The sequence below is a fragment of the Pagrus pagrus genome (assembly GCF_965226575.1).
Source record: "Pagrus pagrus genome assembly, chromosome: 17".
Taxonomy (NCBI): Eukaryota; Metazoa; Chordata; class Actinopteri; order Spariformes; family Sparidae; genus Pagrus; species Pagrus pagrus.
This window is the reverse complement of record NC_140201.1, coordinates 5,953,868-5,978,396: the sequence shown is the minus strand read 5'-3', so window position 1 is coordinate 5,978,396 and position 24,529 is coordinate 5,953,868. Positions and strand designations below refer to the sequence as shown.

Here is a 24,529-nt window from a genome sequence, read left to right as displayed (position 1 = left end):
AAAGACCTGGTGGAAGGACAGCTTTCAAGTATTTTGCCCCATTTATCTGGAGTAATTTACAGGGTCGACTCCTCCTTGACACATTGGTATCAATATGGCATTTCAAAAACTTCGGTGTGAGGTTTTATTGACTTCAGGTGTGACTGTTTTACATAGCATGGCTGTATTATTTATTCTTTTTATACCTATCTTGTTCTCAATGTAACTTCCTGATTGAATGAAGTATATAAAGTTGCTCTTTGATGGGGTATTTATTGCTGACTATGTTCAAAATCCAGTGAAAAATCCAGGTCCTGTGGTATCGACTCAAACAAGACTTGTTTACTCAGAGATTTACACAACCTCTGCAGACAGAGTAAACAGAGCTCCCCTCCAGGAGGAAATACAATATTGTGACTGTAAGCAAAACCAAAACAGACATCGACACTGAGCACTTGTCTTCAGTATTATCTCTGAGAAGTGTTTTCCTAGTGATGTCTGAAGCAGATTCTTATGTTTTGGTCAATTTGGTTGTTTTTAGGTCAAAAACTTACTAAATTTCATCATCATAAGATTAAGAAGACAAACTGTTAAACAGTGATATGAAACCTGAAGCAGTATGTGTTATTTTAGGGTATGTGTGGTTGTGCTGGAGGAATTTGAACTCAGGATTATGATGATCTTCTTAACACTTTTGCATATCTTTAGCCATGATGGGACACTTGAATCTGCAACATTAGAATAAAGACACAATACAAAGAACTAGGTTTGTGTCACCTCAGGAGGCTGCAGCAGATAGACATCACCTCGACATGATTGGTTCAGTAACACAGGAATGTCTTGTACCTGGCAACATTTACATGAAGGTTTTTGCCTCTTTCTCTAACTTTGCTTTCTGTAGTTGACAATAAGATTACAACAATCTGTTGCAAAAACCATAGTGTCGACGGACACAAAAAATGTGACAAATGACTCAACCTACATTTCACAGATTTTAGTTTTGCTTTGTAAAACAAACTTGATAAGGAATCAAGTTCTGTTTGTTCAATAAACAAGTATTAATACATAAACATATTCAACACATTTGTACAACATCACACAGCGTCAAAGCACTGACAAAGTAAATAAATTATTGCATCCATTTAAAAAAACATATCTTTTACAATCACAGTGTGATGAAATTGCAAACATACATTTTCAATAAAAGAGAATGATTCTTGTAGTTCAAGGAATTATGAAAAACAGGCAGTAAACTCGGAGAAACAATTAAAAACACTGCAAATTCACGCTAAAAGTAGGTCAGAGCTTTTACTACAAGTATTCCAATCTTGGCAGTAGGAGTTGCTTTGGTTTATGGAAGAAACGAAAGAACAGTGGCTTTCTGAAGACTGAATGAAAACCATCTCCTAGAAATGTTGGCACTGTTATGAAATATAAGGCTTTTGGTGTATTTTGATATGTGAAAAGTGCTTCTCTTGGTCCTACTAGATAGCCCAGAAGTGGTCAGAAAAACAAAGCAGCACCTTAAAATCCTTCTCTGTAAAAAATGTGATTTGTCCAAGAAAAAGTTTCAAACATACTAAAAAGAAATCACATAATTTGATTTGCTTTGGTCTAACCTGAGGTACCGTAAAGTCCTTGTATTATATAATGCAAATGTCACATCAGAATGTAATATTACTAGAGTTAAAGTATGTGACATTCAACCACAGGAAACAGAACTAGAGTAAAAGCAATCACAACTTCCTGATTGGTAAAGGCAGTGAATACCCAGCAGGTGTTGATGTGGTGTTTCCATCTGTCTGCTGTCTCACACTAACTTTAAAAATGTGCCGTATATAAGATTCTGATGTGTAAAACTGCTTTAAAATCCTTTATGTCTTTCCTGGAATTACTGTAGAAACATAGGTGCATATTTTTGATACAAACTCTTCAAACACTGTATAAACCACTTGTAAATGAATCTAGATCAAACGATCCTGGTCCAGTTATTTAAATGCAGGTACAACTCTCGTGCTCGTCATATTCCTTAAGTGTAAATACTGCAAATATCTCTAAAATGTGTACTTCAATTTACAGAGGTAGTCCTCTAAATCAGCTTTTCTGTACACTGGGTTAAAATGTCTTTTAAAACTGTGCAACGTCTGCCACTTCAGTTTGTGCTGTTTTCGTGTTTTATGTGGAGATAGACCTGCTCCTCCTTTTCTCAGCTTCTGCTCTCTCCTCCTCTGTGATGGCCCACGGCTGGACCTTCCCGCTGCCGAATACTGTGTAGACGAGAGCACCGCCGATGTTGATCCCGCCTGCCAACCAGAACACCTTCCTCCAGCCTGCCAGGGTGTGCTGACAACCACAGAAGAAGAAGAGACATCAGTGGTGCACTACCTCAGTGACCTGTTATGTACAGTGTTTATTCCTTCAGTGCTTCTTTTATACATCTTGTTCTATTTTATTTGAAGCTTCAACTGCATTTCATTGCGCAATCCTGTACTGTCTAACGACAATCAAGCAGAACATTGAACCTCGATTGTTTTGTTGAGTGCTTATATAGTATATATATAGCTTATATAAGTATATATTAAATGTGCTCCTTCTCACAATAAACTAAACTTACCTTTAGACTTTAGTCTTGTTTCACTGGCTTTTCGACTCTGACACGATACTTAATTTCAGGATATCAAAATTAACCTTTTATCTGGCATAAACATATATATAAAATATTAAAGATCAGCCATGTAACACTGCAGCAAAAGAATGTCCCTAATATCTAAACCAGGTAAATCAATTATGTGTGAAACTGTTACTCAGTCTGTCACCTCCTATTGATGTCTTAACACATCTGGGGGTAATTAAAGTCTTTACTTTTTTAGAGACTTACATCTTCAGTAAAGTATCCTGTAACAATCGGTGCCAAGACTCCAGGAATGGTCCCAAATGTGTTGGTGAGTCCCAAAAGGAATCCAGCATATCTGCAGGAAAGAGGAAATAATATTCTTCAGAATTTATTTAAAATACAAAGAAAGTGAGAGCTAGTAAGTTATCAGCTTGAAATGTACGACTTTGCATCAAGGGTTAGGGTTGGGCTGAATGACTGAATTTGTGAGTAGGTAAATAGTTTGGACGGTAACACCCACCGAGGAGCGATGTCTATTTGGTTCATATAGATTCCAGCGGCGGTGATCCCTCCTATGGTCGTGGAGAGTGTGAGGAAGGTGATGGTGAGGATGTGGTCGCAGCCGACGTAACTCACAGCCACGAGGCAACCGGCAGCCGGCAACAGACCTGCGGAGAGGAGAGGAGACACCAGTAAATATCTCTAATACCACTGGTTCTCTTTGTCGTTCAGTATTTAGTTGTAACACTTGACTTGAATGACATTTAATGTGGTCTGTTTACTCGTTTGTGTTCATTTCAACAAGCTGGATCTACACCACAAGAGGGCAGCATTACTCCATTTAACGACGTGTGGGACATCAAATGTGGTCAAATGTTTTTAGTCTGTGATTAATAAATGAACGTGTCTTTAAATATTGGTATAAGAAAGGTTTCCTTACCCAGGAAAGTAAAGAGCTTACGGACGAAGGTGACGCTGAACACCCTCCTCTCAATGAGGTAGTCTGCTGTGACACCAGACAGGTTTGAGACTATCCAGGCACCCAGGTACGGCAGAGCGGAGAGGAAACTGTTCTGGAAAGAGAGAGAAAGACAGAGATGTTGAAAAGAAACTGAGCCACCATCGATATTACCACAGTTTATTTTTTTATTATTTTTATATTATTTTTATGAAACAGAGAAACAAATAAATTGAATCCTCACAGATTGTAGGTCAAAGTGCAAGATGAGATCCATGTAGGTGGGCAGGGAGGTGAGCAGGGTGTAGTAGGACCAGTTTGAACACATCTGGGCAATGATGAGGGCCCACAGAGGGCCCGACAGCATCATGGATGCCAGGGGCACGGACCAGCCGTGACCTGTGCCCTGCAGGTTCAGTTCAGATTAATGACAACATCTTTAGAAAACACTACACATAAATGACAGAAAAATTCCAGCTAAATGCAAAAGGACAGCTGCGGGGAGAGAAAGTAATACAAAGAAAGAAGAGTGAGGGAAATGGAAAAAGGAAGTTTGAGAGGGAACTTCAAAATAACACAGAGGGCGGTAAAACGTGTCAATGTCGAGCAGAAGTGTGAGAAAAAAGTTTCATTAGATCTAAAACTCTCGTTCTCACTTTCTGACTCACAGCTAGACTCAATTATTAATTGAATCAGTTTAGCATCTACAAAAACCTTCCAAATGATTAGATAAAACCCTCTTGGCAGCTTCGTGGTTTGGGTTTATAGTTTAGATGTTTCGTGTTATGTTTTGTGGTTTATCCTGTATGTTCCTTGTTTTCAGCAACACAATAGAAAATGTAGAGAAAGAAACGTGCTTGGCTGTTAATGTTTCATATGTACCTGAGGTCCGATGGAGTTTATGATGTAATCTCTCTCCTCTTTGCTGATTCGACGATGGGTGCGAGGGTCATCGGATACTAAAGCGAACCAGAAGATCGACCAGATGCAGCCGGCACCTCCTGAAAGAGAGACACAGAGACAGAGAAACCTTTTATTGCAATAAGCTGGTGAATAATTAAAGGAACGGTGCTAGTATTCAGTAAAAGCTTGAGGTTATCAGAACATCATGCTGCTGTAAATGTGTGGTGCAAAGAGGTGCACATCATTAAAATCCCGTAGAGAATTACTGCTAATGAGATTGGCAAAGCATTACTGTTGTGTAGCCTTAGTACTGAGAGACTAAAGCGTGTCATGATGTACGTCAGTGTGCTGATTGTATTTGGGTTTGTGTTTCCCTCCCTCACCGCAGATGTAGAAGACAGCGGGCCAGCCTAACGTCTGGCAGATGTAGCCGGTGAGCGGCAGAGCCAAGAAGGCTCCAAAGTTGGACCCAGATCCCGACAAGGCCATCAGGCGAGAGCGCTCCATCGGAGGAGCCCACCGAGCCCACATTGCCATCATGGCCGGGAAGGTCACACCCTGGAGAGGAAACATGGAGGCAGGAAGTCAGATAGGAGGAAGGTGATAGCAGTAATATTTGAAAGATTTCCTCTACGATAAGATATATTTAGTTTAATATTTTAATATTTAGTTTGTTAAAGGTCACATATTATGCTTCAACACACTCTCACCTCCCCAAAGCCCTCCAGCGCTCGTAGTGTAAACAGCCAGTATGACCCCATCTGGGCAGCCAGAGGGGTGAGCAGGGTGAGGGCAGCAGTGCCCAGAACACCCAAACCCAGAAAGATAGACCCGCCATAGTGACCGGACAGGTAGCCGCCTGGGATCTGTGTGCACAGATAGCCGAAGAAGAAGGCCCCCAGCAGCCAGCCCTGAGTCTCAGAGTCCCACGGATACTGAGGGACCTGGGAGAAGAGGACGGAGAGAGGGAGTATTTCACATCTGATGTAAGTTGAGTTTTCAACAAAGACCCAGTTCTAATCTTTTCACAGAGGTTGTATGCAGTATGTCTTTATCATAAATGTGCAAATAGGGTCAAAGAAGATTGTACTGAGATCTATTTTGGGCCACATTCATAGTATATGAAGAAAGGCTAACAGTTATCAATAATGCAGCGCCTTCACTTTCCCCCTCTCAGGTCTCTAACTGTGACATAACCTCCTTAATTTTAAAGACACAAACTGACTGACAACATGACATCTTGATAATAAAAATGTTTTTAAATGTTGTTACCCCGGCAGGTTGTGAGAAAGTATCGCTACTGTTTTCCGTCCCTGGTGGCAGTGGACAAGCGTGGAAGACGGTGCTGTTCTTGGCTGGTTCAGGGTCAGTTGTATTCACCATGACGACCATGGCGACACTGAGGTTGACCCGGAGAGCGTAGACCACGGAGAAGCCGAGGCTCATCAGGATGGCCAGGTTGAGGCGGACCGAGCAGCATGTTGGATGAACTGTTTATATAGAAAACAACAATATTAACATGGAGTCTGAAGTCCAAATTTTGCGTATTAGATTTTAAATCTTCTCTTCTTGTACATTTTATCACTCTTTTCTGTATTGTATTGTATCTATGTAATGTATGTTATTTCTCTCTATGTATGAAAATGTTTTATAACATATACCATGTTGTTGCCTTGTGTTCATCCATGTATTAAGAGCTGTCAGTCAACTTGTAAGTAATAGTAGCTTTCAAATTTTCTCTTTTGAATGAATCTGGATATGAGCAAACATTTTCTTCTGTCTTAATCATGTCTGAATCCCAGCAGATTAAGAGCCAGCTCTACTGCCCCTCTTTGTCTTTATGTCACAAGCATGTGATTCAGAGTACCAACAGGTAATCTCTAACCAGTGATGTACTGGTGTGTGACCTGGAAACTTGCTGACTAACCAGAACGACAGGCCTGTCAAACTACATAATGAGAAAGTAAAAAGCAGATTATTGTGCAACACCTTCTCCATGTTGTGAACAGAAGCCGAGATAGTTTTAATTAAGACAGATAAGCAGAGATAGCTTAGCTTCTTCATAACTTAATTGCAAATCACAATATTTGGTTTCTTGTCCTATCCTGCTGTTATAATTCACTTGTTTATTATATTATTTTTAAAAAATTGCCTTTATTGTTTGTATGTTACAATGCTTCTATGTTAAGCAATTTGTGTTGCATTTTATGCATGAATTGTGCTATATAAATAAAGTTGTTTAACATTATTATTACTATTATTATTATGATTAGAAATTGTCTCCGTTGCTAGGTCGTTTCTAAGGGTAAGGTCAGTATAGGAGTCTATCTGACATGACTCATCGTTTTCCAGTTATTAGTCAGACCCCATGTATTTCCAGCAAAACAGAGGTATCACTCTCATAAAGTTAATTCATTTGAGAGCTCATTGCTCAACAACATGGACACATTTGATTATGTCTTATATTTTGTTAGCAACAATTGTACAATCGCACTTGAGGTTGAGCTTTAATGAAAGCACTCCGGTCCTGACTGCGTCACTGTCACGCCACTTCTGATGGTAAACCTCACTTTTGAGTGTAATATTACTTATTACATCTTAACTGAATACTCTGAACACCTGCTACACAGATAAACACACCTGCGTCATTCTCGATGAGGGGTTCCTCGTCCTCGCTCTCGTCAGACCGGGTTGCGTTGATGGAGTAGCCATTTGGTGTCGTCATAGTACTCAGCTGACCCAGGAAATATTAAGTCTTTTAAATGATGTCACTGAATCATGGTGTGCTGGAAACCTGCGGGACAGATGAAGGTATTAATAAGAAAAACACAGAGATACACAGTCACACAACCACAAAGGGGATGTGAGATAAACCCATGACAGGCAAGTACATACAAGAAGTCAAGTGACACAACACATCAGCACTTTTGATTACAAACCCTGTTAGCCAGCAGGTTTCCAAAAAAACACACAATGAGGGCACACACACACACAAATACTTCCTGATTTGACAGGATGTTGGAAAAGTTTAATCGAAGCTGCACTTACAGGAGTAACTGTTGTCAGAGCGGCTCCACTTCAGAACCAGGACGCGAAACGATGAAGATGATGAAGTTTAGAGGGTCTTCATCTCTTGTTGTACTTCACTGAACTGGAACCTGTGGCATGAAATACAAAGATCAAACTAAAAAAAAACACTGGTTTTGCTGCTGGGAAAATCTTTAAACTTTCAAACTGATCAGACAAAACAAGTCATTTGATGACTCACTTTGGACAATGAGAAATCATAATGGATATATTAACTACTTTCTGGCATTTTATAGACAAAACAATCCAGAGAATAATGGACAGATTAATCGATGATGACAATAATCATGAGTTGCAGCTCTAATAGAATGGCGCTGCCCAATATTAATCTACAGATTCATGCTATTAAATGAAACAGAGTGGATTTGTCCGTGAACGTATTCTGAGTTTCATTTCTCACACTTGCTGCTGTTTATTGTTTCAGAGCAGAAGAGTGACAGCAGCTGGTGAAACCCCTTTCTAAATAATGCTAATCAGGAACTGAGAAAATTATTTTTGTTTGCAACTTGGATGATGATAATCCTTTTTTTTTTCCCTCCATCATCCAATAACGTTTTTGGGGCCTAGCTGAGATTTATAGCACTAAAAAGTTGAGAATTTCTTATGACAGCAGAGCTATAGTCTTATCACATCACAGTTCAACCAGGACAAGAAAGCACAGAGATCTCCTGAAGCTGCTTTTCTCTGGTTATCACATCAATAAACAGTTATGGTGATGGGGAATGACCCTTAAATTAGCGCTGTACAGCATTCACACGTTCATCTTTCCAGTAAATCTCAGCAGGTTTCACATTTAAAGTCAATACGTATTGACTGAAGGAAACTACCCAACGCTCTGATGCTTAATGCACAAATGTTGATTCGACTAAAAGCAATCACAGCTCTGAAGCGTCTGTACAAAAATGTGTTTGTCAGCACATACCAGACTAACACTGGATCTTTTGATCAATCGAGTGATTATTCATTTTGTCTGTATGTTAGATACACAGTGGCCGATGCTTGTCACAGGGTCCGTACAGCTTTTTAAGAGTAAGATTCAAACTCTTTTTAAGCACTTTCCAGGTACCTGAGGCAAAAGATTCGAGACTCTCCAAGCCTGTATCATCACATCTTAATTGTAACGATAAATGTAATTGCAAAAAATAAAGTTTACAGAATTTCTTTTGACCACTTTGTTTATTTTACCAGCTGTTTATATTAACTTTGATTCTATGTTTTGAGCATGTTATTTAATTCTTTCCTCATTCCAACGGCAGGAAATATGATGACAGGATCACGTCATATTAATTATTAAAAGATTTTTGTATAACATGAGTGACTGTTGATCAAACACCAGATTATGTTGAAAATTAAGCATTTTTCAAGGATTATTTTCAATGATATTCACGCATCTTCCTAACCTTAAAAAAGAGCTGAAATTATAGGAGGCAGCATGACCGCTAACTGCCATCTTTGACTGTTAGCAACTAACTAACAGGGCGGCTGTGACTCAGTTATTGGAAGGTCGCTGGTTCGATTCCCCCTCGTCTGCGTGTCGAAGTGTCCTTGGGCAAGATACTGAACCCCAAACTCCTGATGTGCTGGTCGGCACCTTGCATGGCTGCCACCGCCATCAGTGTATGACCACCATCAGTGTATGATGAATGTATGTATGAATTTCTGTAAGTCACTTTGGACAAGCGTCTGCTAAATGTAAATGTAACTCAGTTAGCCATGGAGGTAAGTGGCCCTATTAGCTGAGGGGAGTATGCCTGCCAGGCACCACACTGGTTAGCATGCTAACTCCAGCAGACATCTCTGCAAAACAATACATAGATATACAGTCGTCTCAGACATAATGTCAACACTTTTGTTTCTATAATCTCACTTTTTAAAAAAAATCTTTTTAACTAAAATTGCAGGCAAAACTTACAAATCCCTTTAAGCGTTAGTTTGTGTACAAGAGGAAGAGAAACTAGAAAAACTGGCTGTGTTGGATGACATATGCGGCACTCAGTTAGAGACTGCTCTCCCTGAACATGTACGTGTAAACTCTCTGGACTTTATCTGTTAGGTATGTGTTGCAGATCGGCAGCTGCCTGCAAAACATGTTTGTACTGGATTTATAACTGAAGAATATACGGTTTTCATATCTGCTTTCATAGATTTTAAGATTTCACTGGCAAACACTTTTACAGCATGTTTGAACCTGCCACCTCAATATACTTCTGACCTTTAACTCATCATGAGCATGTGCATTCATCAAGCACAGAACTTCTGATGCCCACAAAGACTTTTGGTAATCAACTCTTTGTTGTCAGGGCTGTGGTATTGTCTGCCTGAGGCACAGACAGACTTACTCACGTTTTCTTTTCTTGTGTTTTCCTTTAATTCGACGCAATTTGAGTGATTGAAAGCACTTTGTATCCGTCAGCATGACAAAGCATTTACTATGTGCCATTACCACGTGAACCATGTCTGCAAGTGAATGTCTGTGCAACTATGTGTGTGTGAGAATATCATGAGATCCTCAGAAAAATAGCCCAATTCACCTCTTCTTTTCTGAAACAATTCATGTATTATATATCATTAAATTGCTTTTTTGTGCTTCCAAGTTTGGGGTGAACTGGAGATGAAAAGGTCAGTTTTTACATTTTCTGCAGTTTCTCCAAAGTGAGTGTTTGTTTTAAACTGACATCTATTAAAAATTCAGGCTGAAACCTACTTCCTATTACAATTATTTATATCTTTGTCGATAAACTGTTCAGGGTTTTTTTAATTGAAGGTACAAGATTATTAAAAGTGCCCACAACAAGTTACCAAAGCCCAAAGTAATGTTTTTACATAGATTATATTGTCAAACTAACACCATAAAAATTATAGTATTCAATTTCTAATCAAATAAAACACCAACAAATAAAAACTCTCTACCTTCTGTTACATTTAAGTACATTAAGGTGATTAAAGAGCAATCTGTCTAATATTATAGATGACAGTGTAATGGCTGTGTAATTTGATAGTTTTACCTAGATTATCATCATTCACTGGCAACTTACTCACTGGTTTACCACAGCATTATAAAATGTGGCTAAATAATATAAAAGTAATGGCAATTTAAAGGTGCACTATGTAATTAGGGGGAAGAAATTGTAATCAGAAGAGAAATATCTTCATTGACTGATTAATTGGTGCCTAAATAAACAAACTATCTTCATTTTCATGACTGAATAAACTGAACAAACAAACTGACCTTAAAGGACGACACAATTTCATACCGTTTTACTTTGTTTATATTTGGCGGACCCTGCCACCTGTGTAGCTTCAAACAGTGTTCTGCAGACCTTATTTTCCTCAAGAACAGCGTGTTCATTCAGTTATGGAAAAAATAAATATCTCTGAGTTTGTATTATTACATCATTAATATTGTAAATATTCATTTATTCTACAAAACTACATAGTGCCCCTTTAACAGCTAACAAAACAAGTGGAAAGTGTAGTGTCTGTTATTAATAGATGACAGACTAGTGCCAAGAAATACCAATAACAGCCACCTTTACTGTCTACAGAGCTAACATTTTCAAGCTGGTTTCAAATAGGAAGGTCCTCAACTCTCTGTGGATGTTTTCATTTTAGCATGAGACATGTACAGATAAAACTATGACATAAAGAAAAAACAGACAAGCTACCTTCTTAACCAGATCAATGAATGTCAGCACACAAGACTTTAGTTGACCTGAACTTGCTGGGTTATAGTGCAGCCTAGCTAGTTAGTTAACAAGCTATTACTATTTAACGAGCACTTTAATGGACGTTTCGTCAAATACAGCTTACCTTATGACGGGTGTTATGTCAACAACACTTGGTTAAGGCAGCCTGGTCCGTTGTACTGAACGTTAAGGAAAAATTAAACGATAAACTGGAGTTGTGTCATATCTCTGCCAGCGAGACAGCAAATGAGCTGTATTGTTGTGTTGGTGTTTTTCACTAAAGGAGAAAAATGGTCACATGAGCACAGCGGAAACGTCGATCTACAAATCATCGCAGAAGCTACACAACAACTCAAGCTAGCTCGTATGTTTTATCGGTCTGGAAAGCGGAAGTGACGTCTCGGCACCTGACCAACGGCCGGTCCGCCCTCCTCTCATGTTGGCTTTCCAGTTACTGTTCACTCTGTGAAGTCCCGACAAGTTAACCTCTAGTAGATATGATTAAATAAAAAAATAAAAAAGCTGAAATCTGCTTTTAAATGCTGCTACGTGTTCACTCAAACGCGTTCATTTGACAGTTTAAAGCTTCTCGAGCTAACATGAAGCGCATTTCCGCACTGCTACTGCCGTTTAAATGTGTTGTTATGGCAACCAGTGGACCTCTCGTGTGTTGTGGGCTGAACCAAAAACACACAGACCAGCTGCCAGGAGTTAGTGAGCGCTGCCTAATAAACCTTTCTTGTCACCTGTAAATTATACAGCTGCTGTCATATCCATGGCCCATTACAGAGTAAGTATTTGGTGCCGTCGTTGTATATTATGTTTTACACGGTAAAGTTAGTTTATAGTTGGTCGTATGAGGCGTGGGGTAACTAGCTAGCTAGCTAGCATCATAGCGATGAACTCAAGGCAGTGAACGCACCTCACTTCAGGGTTTTCGTCTTTGTCATCCTGCTACTTTTGTGTATTACAAACTCAACTCCACACTGCAAACCCACATTATTATAAACCTGTCAGAAGCGTGCTGCTAACTTATTTAACCCATATATTTGTCTTCTGTTTCAGGCCTCAGAATCGAAGCGAGAACAGTTCAGAAGATATCTGGAGAAATCTGGGGTCCTTGCCACCCTAACAAGCGGTAGGTAAACATGCAATTCAGAGGCATTATTCAGCATGTAAATATGTGTCCACTGCATGCTGTGAAACCCATCTGCTTTGCTGCTTTATCACCATTTCATTTCTGTTTTGCAGTTTTAGTGGCACTTTATGAAGAGACTGACAAACCCAACAATGCACTGGAGTATCCTTTTCTTATGTATGCAGATTTATACAACTTTTTTGTGGCAACTAAAAGGTGTTGCGTGCCTGAAGTGGTCATTCTGGACTATAAAGTAAGGGAATGCTATATGTTTTTATGAGGATAAACAGTTTTTTAGTTTGGTCAGCTGAGTGCATGGTGAATCTGATAAAATACATTGAAAAAAAGGTATATAGCCTATTAATTTACCTTGAAATGCCAGATTTTTTTGTCCAAGGTTTCTTCAAGGATACTGTTTACATGAAAGCTGTGCTAACCTGGCTTCCGATATGGGAAAGACTCAACCATTGTCATTACTTGTTTCTTTATGCACTTTAACCGGTAAATGCTGAGGCAATTCTCATGACATAATTCATTGAACAGTTGAGTGTCGTTGCAGACTTATTCAATAGCCAGAGACAATCCTATCTCGAGTGTTAAACTCACTGGAGATAAGATTGTACTTCGGGACATGGACAACCACTGGAGGGGATATCCGCCAGTGATTGTGAAGCACAGTATTTTCAACTGTGGATGTATTTCTGGTATGTTTAGCCATCCAGCTGTTATTTAGGTGGCCTGTGTGTGAGTACGCTATTGTCTGTGTTGCCTTCATCTAGAGAACAAACGTGCCATGTGGAAACAGATTGGACATTGATTTTAAAGTGTGACTGTTGAATCTCCTGCTAGATAATTGAATCCAGCAAACCAGGCTTGAGTGTATTGCACTTTGGTGTGTCGCTGTCTGTCTCAACACCTTGAATACCCCATTATACAGTAGGCAGAATATTCATATAGTTAAAGGGAGCTTAAAATGTCCGTGAGCAACAAACTAATCATATGTGTTTACATGCTTGGCCCCAGAAGGAAATCATGTTGTTTGATATTGTCTTTACCAAGCTTGGGCCATCTTGCATGGTTAAAATTAAAGATTTCTGTAGACTGAATGTTGAGAGCCCACTTTGACTTTAACCACCTGCTCAGTTTCATTAAGCTTCACCTCGGCGCGACTGGTCCAGAGCCAACAGACGCCGAGTCCCTTCGCATGGAGCTGGCTGATCTACAAAAGAAATGCAACCTGCTCATGGAGGAGAACAAAGAGCTGAGAAACAGGGTGAGACGCTGGTAAAATGTGTCTGAATTTACACATAACCTCCTACTGTAACCTTTAACCTCTGCCTTAATATCATTTTCCAGCTGATGCAGTATGAACCATCGCCTGAAAATGGAGCAGCAGAGTGAAAGGTGGAGTTTTGTGGTGGCTTTCTTGGTTCAAAAAAAAAAGAAGAAAAAGTTGAAACAATAGCATTTTGAAGAATATATAAATGTTTATTACATAATAGTGGATGTACAGTGAACACAAACAACCACTGTTATTTTTGTTATATAACAAAAAGCAACTTTTTGCTTTGTCACAAATAAAAATGTTTTTCTCAGCATTTGGCATTAGTCATTCTCTCAGTATCCTTGTTTTCAGCCGGAAGCTCCTGCTTACATTCTCAGCCACTTCTCTGAAATAAATAAAGGGTTTCCCCGCCAATATAAGGCCGAATGAATGCAAAATCAATGTGGAGAGCATCAAAACTTACAAAGTGACAGATCTTGTAGTTGTAGTTAGGACTCAGTGGACTTTTTATCATTCATCTTATTTGCTGGTTATATTTATTATTATGAGCTCTAGCTTTTTGAAATCTCTGTACACGGATATGGTAATAATGGTCTAAAATGCTGTGATATTCCCTATTTTATTGAAAAACTTTTTTTATAACTTTCCACAAATAGGGAAAACACTAAATGTTTTTTTTTCTTTAAAGAATTACTACTTTTTTTTTTTTTTTTTTTTACATTTTCTTCAGTTTTCTCAAAGATATTTTAATTGATATCAAAAGCATGACTGACAATCAAGTAAAAAAGTATTTTTTAATATAAAAGCAATAATTCTAAGTTTGATGCTCATGTGCTTGATGGCAAATTAAAGTGATCGATGAGAACAAATTATTTACCAACGCAAAGATTTTTAGCACTAATTTTCCACTGTGACAGACGGGTCGAGAACTGAACTATTTTTATCTTTTATGTTTTTGCTGAAGAACTCAGACATGTTGGAACGGGTTGGATTTTATCAGGCAGTGCTGCTGATTTAAAAGTATCCGGTTGCGTAACAGCACTATGCACCCTCAAACAACATTATAGATCCGTGGTTCATTTTTCCATTCCCCTCTAATCATTTAGACAGAACTGTTGCATACAGCCAAATCATTAAATGTCCCTCTGAGTCTTTGCCACAGACCTGTAAATGTGAAGACAAAACAGTCCACAGTATGTCATTATGTTCATAAGTTCGTTTTAAATGCAATTGGAAAAAAAAGCTTTTCAAGAGTATAATCTTCATAGCAGTGGGTTTGTGCTTGTTTTAATGTGTTACAGTGCAGTAATATAGTGTTCACATAGCTTGCAGCCAAACGTCTTATTCAGAGTTTCTGTCTTTGAGCACACAGTCTGTTGTTTAAATCTGCAGATCGGTCGGAGCTCGTCTGCTGCTGCCACTGCTCGCTGCTGACACCCGTCGGTTTGGAGATGAGGCGGTGGGGCTGTTGCTCTCACGACTATGTCGAGACACAGAGCTCAGCTCCCCGGCAGAGTCGGGACTCTGGGACCTGCTCGGTCTCTTAATGTCTGATTTAGAGAGCATCCTCGCTCGGGGGCCGACACAGCTGCTGCGTAGCTTGATGCTGTTGCCCCCGTGGTAGGAGTCTCCACTGTCTGAGCCGTTCCCCTCCACCAGAGTGGAGCAGTTCCACGGTGGACTGACCCTCCGTGGCTTCCTCCCAATGCCTGACAGTGTCGTGCAGGAGGAGGTGTCTGCCACAGGGAGAGTGGGATACTCTGATCTGGCACACTCCATGTCCTCATGATGGGGTGAAGATTCCTCTGGCTCTTCCTGTTTGTCTGCAGGAGGAGAGCGGGTCTCGCTGCTTGTGTTGTTGGAGTTGCTGTTTTGCTCTGTTGGGCTCGGCACTCCCTCCTTGCTGTCTTTGTGGCTGTCTGGCTTTGCACCAGGGTCCCCTTGTATTGGGACGAAGGCAGAGGAGGCGTTAAGAAGAGGGTATGTAGGACCATTACCCTGCTTCTCCAGCAGTAATGTGTATCCACATGGTGCTGTAGGAATGGTAGTCTTGCGACCCACAGACGTGCCCATCGAAACCTGATGAACAACTGAGTTCTTTTTTGACTTGTTGACGTAATAATCATCAAGATCGTCCTTCAGGTGTGGGTAGAAGTCCAGGATGCCCTTCTTAATCTTCTTGAATCCCAGGTGTATGATCTCAAGAAGGCTGAGGAAGAGGGAGAGGCAGGCGATCAGCTGCATGAACATCATGAAAACAGTTTTCTCAGTGGGCCTGGAGACGAAGCAGTCCACCACGTTCGGACACGGCTCCCTTTCACACTTGTAAAGAGGTCTCAGGCGGTGCCCGTAGATCATGTACTGTCCCATCATGAAGCTCACCTCCACCACGGAGCGGGTGACAATGTGGGCCACATAAGTGCACAACAGAGACCCCCTTAGAGGTGCTTTGTTGAGCTTCCCCTGCTCCAGCTGCCTCATCTCCTTCTCAATCCTCCTCCGCACTTCCACCAGCTCCGCATCCACCGCCTCAATCTCCCGACGGAGAGCCACCTTCTTGCAGTGGCGCTCCTTCTCCAGAGCTCGCAGCTGGTAGATGGCGTGGCCCATGTACACAAGGGAGGGCGAGGACACAAAGATCACCTGCAGCACCCAGTAGCGGATAAGGGAGATGGGGAAGGCCTGGTCGTAGCAGACATTGCGGCAGCCCGGTTGCTCGGTGTTGCAGATGAAGTCCGACTGCTCGTCGTTCCACACGTCCTCCGCCGCTACGCCCAGCACCAACATCCGGAATATGAACAGGATGGTGAGCCAGATCTTGCCCACCATGGTGGAGTGGATGTGCACCTCCTCCAAGATCCCTCCAAGGAAGTTCCAGTCTCCCATTTTTTTCTAGAGCTGTGCTGTAATGAAGGAGGAAGAAATCTAACTTATGATTGTCGCCATAGCAGACTGATCCTGGATGTTTGAGGCAGATACTGAGTTTAAAAAATCCAAAAATGATATATTGGCTTATAGATCCAGATCGATACATGGATTGAATGAGTAATAATTCCAATGTGATCGATGCAAAGTGAAAACATCGATCCATATCATTTTAAAGATGTGCCTTCATTTTATTATTCATTTTATATTTGTTGTTTTTGTTGATAAGTCATTGTTTGTGTGTTACTGGAGTCAATTTGAAGTAAACTTTACTGGACTTCACCAGTTACCAATTATTTACAATTATTTATGGATTGTTTTTTTATCGAAGGCCCCTGAATTGAATCAAATCGAAATCATATTTTAGCAGATTTTGTGATTTCCGCAAATATCGTATCATTGTCCAAAGAATTGATATCATATCGTAGCGTGAGAAAAATTGTGATTTACACCCAGATCCTTAGATTACATTTCTAAAAATAGGAATACAGTAATTTTTTTAAAGAACAAAATAGTACAATATAGTCTTGGAGATATAAAATAATGCAAGTTTAATGTCAGGTATGAACATGAAAGTTTGTCCTGCTGTTGATCTGTGCATCAAACATGTCCTTGAAGACAGCTTCGAGCGACTTGTAGTTTGAGTATTTCCATTTTATGACACTTTTTACTGCACTACATCTTTTTGTCAGCAGCTCCTTTTTTTGAGATTTCAAACAGCAAAACCAGTTTGTAAAATTATACAATGCGAAGGATCAAAAGACCCAAAAGCATCTAAAGTAGTGAAAATTAGCCCCCAACACCTTCAGATATATTGGTAAAATTGGCGATTGTTAATCATTAGACATCACGAATCAAGTCAAACAATCAAATAGAGATCAATAATTATAATCTATGATGTTATTAATAAGAAATTTACTCAAAGCAGAGTGTCTTCCTACAACAAAGGACAGTAAAATATTCCTCTCTATGAAGCTGATATATTTGGCTCACTAATCAGAAGAAATTACATGAATTTCTTATAAAAATGTGATAACTTACCATTCATCCTGGAAATGAAATGTAACAAAGGCCTTTTGCCAGAATGCTGCTGATGCTGTTGATCACAACCCTACAAGCTCATCTTGAATCCTCGGTATCCTCTTTGTCAAAGGTTAAATGTCACACTGGCAGAAGTTTCAGCAGAGTCTCCACTGTTGGTGAAAACCGAGCAAAAACAAATGACCCGTGTCGGCTCTGGCTGTTCACAAGTTATAGCCCGTGAAAGGCAAAAACAATCAATACTGCAGCAGTGTTGTGCTGCTGCCGTGTACCTCGCAGCAGCGTGATGGACCGACTGGAGTCATTAGGGGTGAGATGTGTTGCAAAATATTCCATCGTTTCATTCGACGCCTAGTTCAGGTTGAACCTAAAGGACCCTGAACTTGTTTGATCCTCACACAGGACAGAAGTGGTGCACTGGGTTGGCACCAGTGATCTGACAGTAACTTCAGCAGCATCTGTGTTTCATATGGAATATTTCAGCAATTAATCAATTAGACTCTTTTTAAACATGTCATTGGTTCCAGCATCTCAATTTTGAAGATTTGATGCTTTTATTTGTCAAATAAAAATAGTAAGTAGACAGTTTTGGATTTAAGACAAATCTGAGGATGTCCACTGGACTTGAGGAAACTGAGACAGACATATTTAACAAATTCAAGCATATTGCAAACCATATAAGCATTTTCTTAAATTTCAAGACTGTTTTAGGAGCTCTGCATGTGAACGGTCAGAACAGGTGAATGTGACTGTACCAGATATATTTCCTGTCAGTCATCTGCACAGTGACTTTACAGATGAAAGTTTAGTCATTTTTTTCAGTGTATAAGGGTTTTCTTGGTTCAGCCTGTTCTGTAACCAGCCCTGTTCCCTCACCTCGGTGCTGCCACTGTACTTGTTGAATCGATGTTATTTTTTTCAGTACGGTGATCAATGGGGCACGTCCGATTTCATACATGGTTGCTTCTGTGAATCTAATTTAAGTTATTCCTCGCAGCTACTGATCCATTAAAAGGAAATCAATGAGCACGGCTCGAGCGACAGACTCAGTCTGCAGTCCTCTGCATGGAAAACAGACCAGCAGAGGAACCACCACTTATCAAACACCTGCTGGACCATCAGAAGGGTCACTCTCCTGACGTCTGCTCCATTTTGTCTGCTTAACATCTGGAGTTGTATTTACAAGCAGCATTGACAAACTGAAGACACACACACACACACACACACATTTCCTTATACTGAATGTTATCCATTTATTACTCAAAATAACAGTTTCTTCCTACTAAAGATAGAAGATCAGGAGAATAAAACATGCAGTGACAAGATTCATTCTGAAAAACCATCAACACAGTCGTGGAAACATCAACGAGAAACTTTTGTTCCTCCTCTCAGAATGAAAACATGTTTAAAAAATAAAATACCTCTTCAGAAGGTTAAATCGTACAGAAAACAGATTAATGAACAGTTTAAGCAGTTTGTGATTAAAGTCACTGGCTGACAAAAAGTTTAACACTTGTAAGGACCACAGCAGCGTTTCTGTGCATTTCATCTCCAATACTCATACTTGGGATTTTCATGTTTTTCCTCCAGGTAGCCACCGACACATTTAGTTAAATAATCTTTTACATATATTGACTTAAAACTTGAATATCAAGTCTGCTTAAATGTTTCTTCATGTTATTGTTGCAGGGTAGCACAGAGTACTTTTCAATTCAGTCGGCATCTTTATAATATACGTTGATTATCATCTCGATAACGTTCATTTTGACGGATTATCTCAAGTTTCTGAAAATGAATCTTCCTGCGAGTGAAGAAAAAGAACATGTGGCTGTAAAAAGGGAAGAAAAACAAGAAAAATCTACACTTCGGTTAATGTAAAGGGTCAGTAAAGTATTAAGTATGTAATTTATTGTAAATGTGATAAAACACACAGAAACGCTGGTTTGGTTCAACATCAGACTGGATTCTTTTCAAAATACTGAACTTTTTTTTTGCAAAAACAGGTGCATAGGGTTTCGAGAACAAAAGTCAGTAACTGTATATAAAAAAGACGATTATTCCTGGCCTACTACCACTGAACACAGAAACCGTTGACTGTTTCATATTCCTATCAGGAAATCTTACCAAACAATTTTTATAAAAAATCAAGCAAAGGACCAGCATTGTTCTTAAAATGGAGCTGCAAGAAACTTAGCTTTCTAAAAATGCTTCAGGGGACGTTACATTCATGTCAAAACAAACAACCCTTTTCTTGACAGATGAACAACTCCGGTCCATCTGACGTAATGACGGATAAGAAGGGGAGCAGATACTTTTCTAGCGTCCTCCTGACTTGCGTCCAGCCCAGGATCGTGACCGAGAACGTGAACGGGAGCGCGATCTTGATGCGGACCGGGACCTGGAGTGGGATGGGGAGTGTGTCCGTCGCACCTCTTCCTCGGTGTAATGGGAGGTTGATGCTGGGTTGGCGTTTTCTCGTGGGGATGCAGATTTCGAGCGTGATCGAGATCTTCCTCTGGACTCTCTCCGAGGCCTCTGCCTGTATCTGACAATGAGACGGACAGCTGTAGATACCTGTTGATCATTTGGACGCTTCTGTGATGATCTAAACTTCTCAGCACTGACCATAACTGTCCATGTGTCAAATATTAGAGTGTTTTTGTTCAGAAATATGATTCAACTCAGGTCAGACATTACCACGACTAAGACAGAGTGAGTAACAAACCACCCCCTCTAAACAGCGTCAAAGACAAGTTGTACCTGTCGTCCTCGCGGCTCCTGCTTCTTCCTCTTCCATACATCCGGCCACGAGATCTGCGGAAAGAAATGAAAGGTTATTTTCCTTTTCCCTTGTAAGGAAACATTACAGTACAACAACTGTGAGGAGGAGTAAGTCTACACTGACAAGAAAAACTCACTCTCGAGGACTCTCTGATCGTCTGCGATGGCGATCATAAGACGGGCTGCGCGATCTGTATCGGTCGTAGCTGCGGCTGCGTGAACGTCGGCGCCGGCCGTCTCGGTCGTAGTCGTCGTATCGAGAGGATCTGCCCGGAGAACGCCTCTCCTTCGACTTCATCTGGTTTGGTGCTGATGGGACAAACAGTGATGAAAAGTCATTACTGTTTACATTTTTTAGTACTAAGGAGGACCATTATAAGAGCTGGACTTCATTACTGGTATGTGCAACAAATATTGAAATGCAATGTGCTTCATGAGCCCTACAGAGTAAATTCAGAGTGTGCCTCTATACCAGGCATTACAGCAGACATGATTCAGTTAACACTTTAATGACAAGTTACAGCAAAAACACTTGCTGACAGACTCCAAGTATTTGTTAAAAAAATTAACTAAAGTTCAACACTTACTCTTCCGGTCACCCTGGGCGAACTGGATTTCAATCTGCCGGCCACACACCCACTTCCTGTCCAGGCTGTGAAGAGCATCTTCTGCATCACGCACATCCTCAAATATGCTGGGTGGTTAAGGGTTTGGTTTGCTCTCATTTTTGGAAAGGCCACACAAATTCAAATAAAAGGGTTTTTTCCCTTTCAGGAAGGTAAAATGAGCATAGGAGAAAACTATTTCTTCTTGAGTAAAATACTGAAATATCTATGCCAATGTACTTTTATGAAATCCAAATTTTTTAGTGCTTAATTCATCAAACATTTCTTTAATTTGTGTGGCCTGATTTTTAAGGAAAACAGTTAAAATTACAAATTGTAAATTACTTAATATGGTATAACAAGGGGGGGGGGGAAGCAACAGACAAATACACATTCAGTAGATCTTTGTAGAGATAAAAGATGAAGCAAGCTTTGCAAATACATCAAACAATTGTCTGAGGGATCACGACTACAAATATATAAACAGATCAAATACATTGATTATTAATTAAATTGCTTCAATTAAAATTAAAATGTCATCGATATCACAGGGAAAGCTGATTTTGTTGCCATGTCAAATTTGAGGAATTGTCTTGGGAGGATACAAAATAATTCAGACTTGTTACCTTTGCCCATGCTTGACTTTGAACTTCATCTTGATCTTTACACTCTTTAATCGACTCCCACAGAGACTTGGGTTTCCTGCTTGCCTTTTCCTCTTAAACCTCTTTTCTTTTCCCAATTCTTTGCCGCCATATCCAAGCTTTGTCTCCGTTCCCTTTTCCTCTTCATGCTTTACTTTTCTCTTTTCAACCTTTTCCCTCCCTCTGATCCTGAAGGTCTGTGTGACTTGTCTTTACAGCTACTCTATATGGGTCTTTGTTACTCTTTGTGGCCGGTTCCACAACTGGATGCTTTTACATTTTCTGAAGCAATAACAGAGAAATATGTGTGTTAGATATTCAGTCAAATTATTTGCAAAGAAAAAGTCATAAAAGCACATCTTCTCTGCTGAAAAGAAATTAAAATGTGTTAGCAGGAGAACAAACACAGTTAAAACTCATTGGGAAAGGATATTGAATGTATGCAAATCCTCTTGGTTGACGTGTATAGAAGTCAAGTGGGATGTAGACATCTACTATCGGCCCATAGCGGCCAAACTCACGTCGCAAATCCTCAGGCCTGAACACCGTAAATACAAGTATAACTCAACTGACCATCATGGCCAACTCTACCTTCATCATCAACTAGTAACAGCTGGGAGAGCAGCTAGTGAGAGGACTAAAGGGACACTTCACCCCAAAACACAATTTTCTGACTTCTTACCTAGCGATCTGACCAACCACCTGTCCACAGAGTTTGTTTTCTTTGCTTAAATTTGGCTGTTTCTCAAGAACATTATTTATTTGTATTTTGCTTTGCACCATTTCGGTTGTGTTTTGGGTGTAAACTGGCCCTTTAAACAGGAGTAATTTATAAAATATGGCCAGAATTTAAAAGGTGCTCTTTGCTAGCTATCCTCCGCTGTAGCGAGCTACCGTTAGCAAATTAGCTCATGGATCAGTAAGCCGCGGAGCCAGCGGTCCTACAGTCTGGCTGCACAGGGAACTTGGATCACTGAGGGTGTCACCACAGGCGATGGGGCCCAGTTCAACTGGATTTGGCCATCTGAAATTAAACACGGCTGGACACCGAACTGGGACTGAACACAGCCTTCAATGTTGACTAACGTCAGGGGACACAGTACCGAGGTGATTTACAGCCACTCTGTCCAGGACTATGACTTTGGTGACGAGAGGACACGACAGGGAGCGAAAATGGTGTGTAGAGCCAGAATATTTACACTTCTTACTACGTGAATTTAGTGTTTATTTCGTGTTTATTTCGACCTAACTAGATGTGCTTTGGAAAGACAAACCTGGACTATTTTGGTCAGTTTTATTTAGTCTCTGTTGTGTTTGAATTCAGATGGTGTACGGTTGTATTTTTTCTGTTCAGTAAGGAAAATAAAAGTAAGTATTTAATTTCTTGACATTTTAACAGCTGGCATATATCCCAGATGAAATGATGAAGGCTAACAAACTCTAGCCTCTTGCGGTACAAAGAGGCATTAGGAGACAGAACGGGCAGGGGCTAGCTGGTTAGCATGCTTACTTAGGTAGACATCTATGCAAAACAGTCCTAGACGTCTTTGTTTTTTACACACTGTTGATAATGTCAGTTAATTTCTGGCCATATCTTTCAAATTGCTCCTTTAAAATACGTACACCATTTTGCTCAGCATGCAATTAAACCTAAAACCTGCTAACGTTAACAAGTCTATAATTGACATTAAGTAGATGCAGCACTGTTGCCACAGTCAGGTTAGATTCATGCCAATGTTTTGAGTTTAAACAACCTTTAAGAAAATAATATCTAGATCAATATGTCACGACAATGAAGAGAGCAATGCAGATTTAGATCAGCACCAACATGCTTTTTCTAACAAACACAGCGTTAAATAAATGGATAGATAGTATGCAATCTGATTATTATGACAACCTCACTGTATATACCAAGTTATTAATACAAAATATATTTTGTTTGGGAAGTTGGTTCCCTATTAGACCCCATGTACAAACAGTAAATACACTTTTATGTGACCAAGTTTGTGATCTTTGACTATATGTTCGTTTTTTAGCAGGTATATAACCGTTAATTTTACAATAAGCTATCTTGGGTTACGCATCAAAACGTATCAGGGTTTATTAGCGCTATTAGGGATAGCTAACGTTAATAAACAACAGATAAAGTTAATTAAAAGATATAACGGCTACCTGAAAAAACGTTATACATGTCAACGCTGAGCTACCGTTATCTAGGTTTATTAAAAATAAAGTCCAGCCAAATGAAAGCCGGTTTTTAAAAATGGGTTAGAAGTCTTTCATCCGCAAACAAACAAAGATATTTCCTGAAATACTGTTTGAGTTAACGTTGCGTTGTTAGCTTTAGCTAACGTTAGCTAATTTATAAACAAGAAGCCGTGCACGTCCAACGTGCAGCAGAAACGCAATGCTAACAAAGAAACGCCCCCGAGGCAAATTGAGTCTCAGCAAAACATGCTAATTCCACAGTTGCTGTTTTATTTTGACAGTCAAATGTGATTGTGCAAATACATATTTCTGACATAAATCGCCTCTGCAAGCTTTAACGTCACGTAGCTCCGACGTTGAGGCTAAACTTAGCTGCTAACCTAGACCCAGCTAGCTGCCGTTATTGTGAGTTGTTAGCGTTAGTAGAAGATGTTTGGTTCTGATGGCGTCTGAAAGTGGACTCACCTGGATTCATCGGAGATGTTTCTGACAAACAAAGACGTGTTTGGGGGCCTCATGTATCTGGCCATACACTAACACTCACTCTATAGAAGAAATGTTTTGGTTTTTTTTGGCAAAGGAAAATCTGCAGAGAAAAATATGTGCAGCGCATGCGCACTGACAAGGCGCCGCTTTAGTTCTTCCTCGCAAACGAAAATGAGGCAGTTAAAACCG

The 24,529-nt window shown here is 40.0% G+C and overlaps 4 protein-coding genes across 8 annotated transcripts; 1 reads left to right on the top strand and 3 right to left on the bottom strand.

The window, feature by feature from the left end:
• Window positions 1-958: 958 nt before the first annotated feature.
• LOC311273138 (sialin) lies at window positions 959-11,749 on the bottom strand. Of its 3 annotated transcripts, XM_084380038.1 has the most exons (13): window positions 11,635-11,749; window positions 11,352-11,504; window positions 7,503-7,612; window positions 7,095-7,248; window positions 5,727-5,944; window positions 5,165-5,398; window positions 4,838-5,012; window positions 4,434-4,552; window positions 3,796-3,957; window positions 3,534-3,666; window positions 3,114-3,261; window positions 2,858-2,948; window positions 959-2,322 (listed from the first exon to the last, which is right to left on the bottom strand). In XM_084380038.1, exons 4-13 carry the CDS (start codon window positions 7,177-7,179, stop codon window positions 2,155-2,157), a joined length of 1,533 nt encoding a protein of 510 aa, XP_084236164.1. In that variant the 5' UTR covers window positions 7,180-7,248; window positions 7,503-7,612; window positions 11,352-11,504; window positions 11,635-11,749; the 3' UTR covers window positions 959-2,154. The 3 variants fall into 3 exon arrangements, with proteins under 3 accessions (XP_084236164.1, XP_084236163.1, XP_084236165.1); XM_084380037.1 differs by having other exon boundaries at window positions 11,352-11,749; XM_084380039.1 differs by having other exon boundaries at window positions 4,434-4,510; window positions 11,352-11,749.
• Window positions 11,750-11,897: 148 nt separating this feature from the next.
• Window positions 11,898-13,794, top strand: mycbp (MYC binding protein). Its single transcript, XM_084380040.1, has 5 exons — window positions 11,898-12,017; window positions 12,293-12,365; window positions 12,479-12,527; window positions 13,509-13,638; window positions 13,722-13,794. The coding sequence occupies exons 1-5, from the start codon at window positions 12,003-12,005 to the stop codon at window positions 13,764-13,766; spliced, it is 312 nt and encodes a 103-aa protein (XP_084236166.1). The 5' UTR covers window positions 11,898-12,002; the 3' UTR covers window positions 13,767-13,794.
• A 1,156-nt stretch (window positions 13,795-14,950) lies between these two features.
• Window positions 14,951-16,620, bottom strand: gja9b (gap junction protein alpha 9b). Its single transcript, XM_084379259.1, has one exon. The coding sequence runs from the start codon at window positions 16,534-16,536 to the stop codon at window positions 15,031-15,033; it is 1,506 nt and encodes a 501-aa protein (XP_084235385.1). The 5' UTR covers window positions 16,537-16,620; the 3' UTR covers window positions 14,951-15,030.
• A 2,229-nt stretch (window positions 16,621-18,849) lies between these two features.
• srsf10b (serine and arginine rich splicing factor 10b) lies at window positions 18,850-24,508 on the bottom strand. Of its 3 annotated transcripts, none has more exons than XM_084379424.1 (6): window positions 24,320-24,508; window positions 22,080-22,184; window positions 20,985-21,088; window positions 20,535-20,706; window positions 20,377-20,430; window positions 18,850-20,155 (listed from the first exon to the last, which is right to left on the bottom strand). In XM_084379424.1, exons 1-6 carry the CDS (start codon window positions 24,382-24,384, stop codon window positions 19,933-19,935), a joined length of 723 nt encoding a protein of 240 aa, XP_084235550.1. In that variant the 5' UTR covers window positions 24,385-24,508; the 3' UTR covers window positions 18,850-19,932. The 3 variants fall into 3 exon arrangements, with proteins under 3 accessions (XP_084235550.1, XP_084235549.1, XP_084235551.1); XM_084379423.1 differs by having other exon boundaries at window positions 18,850-20,161; window positions 24,320-24,503; XM_084379425.1 differs by lacking the exon at window positions 22,080-22,184 and adding an exon at window positions 21,629-21,928 and having other exon boundaries at window positions 18,850-20,161; window positions 20,985-21,091; window positions 24,320-24,498.
• Window positions 24,509-24,529: the final 21 nt, after the last annotated feature.

Bases quoted from the DNA above. Each gene is read 5' to 3' on its own strand.
- gja9b (XM_084379259.1), bottom strand. From the start codon at position 16,536: ATGGGAGACTGGAACTTCCTTGGAGGGATCTTGGAGGAGGTGCACATC.
- mycbp (XM_084380040.1), top strand. The intron at 12,528-13,508 runs GTATCCTTTTCT...CCACCTGCTCAG, and splicing joins AAACCCAACAATGCACTGGA to TTTCATTAAGCTTCACCTCG. The intron at 13,639-13,721 runs GTGAGACGCTGG...ATCATTTTCCAG, and splicing joins ACAAAGAGCTGAGAAACAGG to CTGATGCAGTATGAACCATC.
- LOC311273138 (XM_084380037.1), bottom strand. From the start codon at position 7,179: ATGACGACACCAAATGGCTACTCCATCAACGCAACCCGGTCTGACGAG. The intron at 5,399-5,726 runs GTAACAACATTT...CTCTTCTCCCAG, and splicing joins CTTTCTCACAACCTGCCGGG to GTCCCTCAGTATCCGTGGGA. The intron at 4,553-4,837 runs GTGAGGGAGGGA...TCTCTCTTTCAG, and splicing joins CGCTGTCTTCTACATCTGCG to GAGGTGCCGGCTGCATCTGG.
- srsf10b (XM_084379423.1), bottom strand. From the start codon at position 24,384: ATGGCCAGATACATGAGGCCCCCAAACACGTCTTTGTTTGTCAGAAAC. The intron at 21,089-22,079 runs ATATCCTTTCCC...ACCACCCAGCAT, and splicing joins AGAGGATTTGCATACATTCA to ATTTGAGGATGTGCGTGATG. The intron at 20,431-20,534 runs GTGAGTTTTTCT...TTCTTTCCGCAG, and splicing joins CGATCAGAGAGTCCTCGAGA to ATCTCGTGGCCGGATGTATG.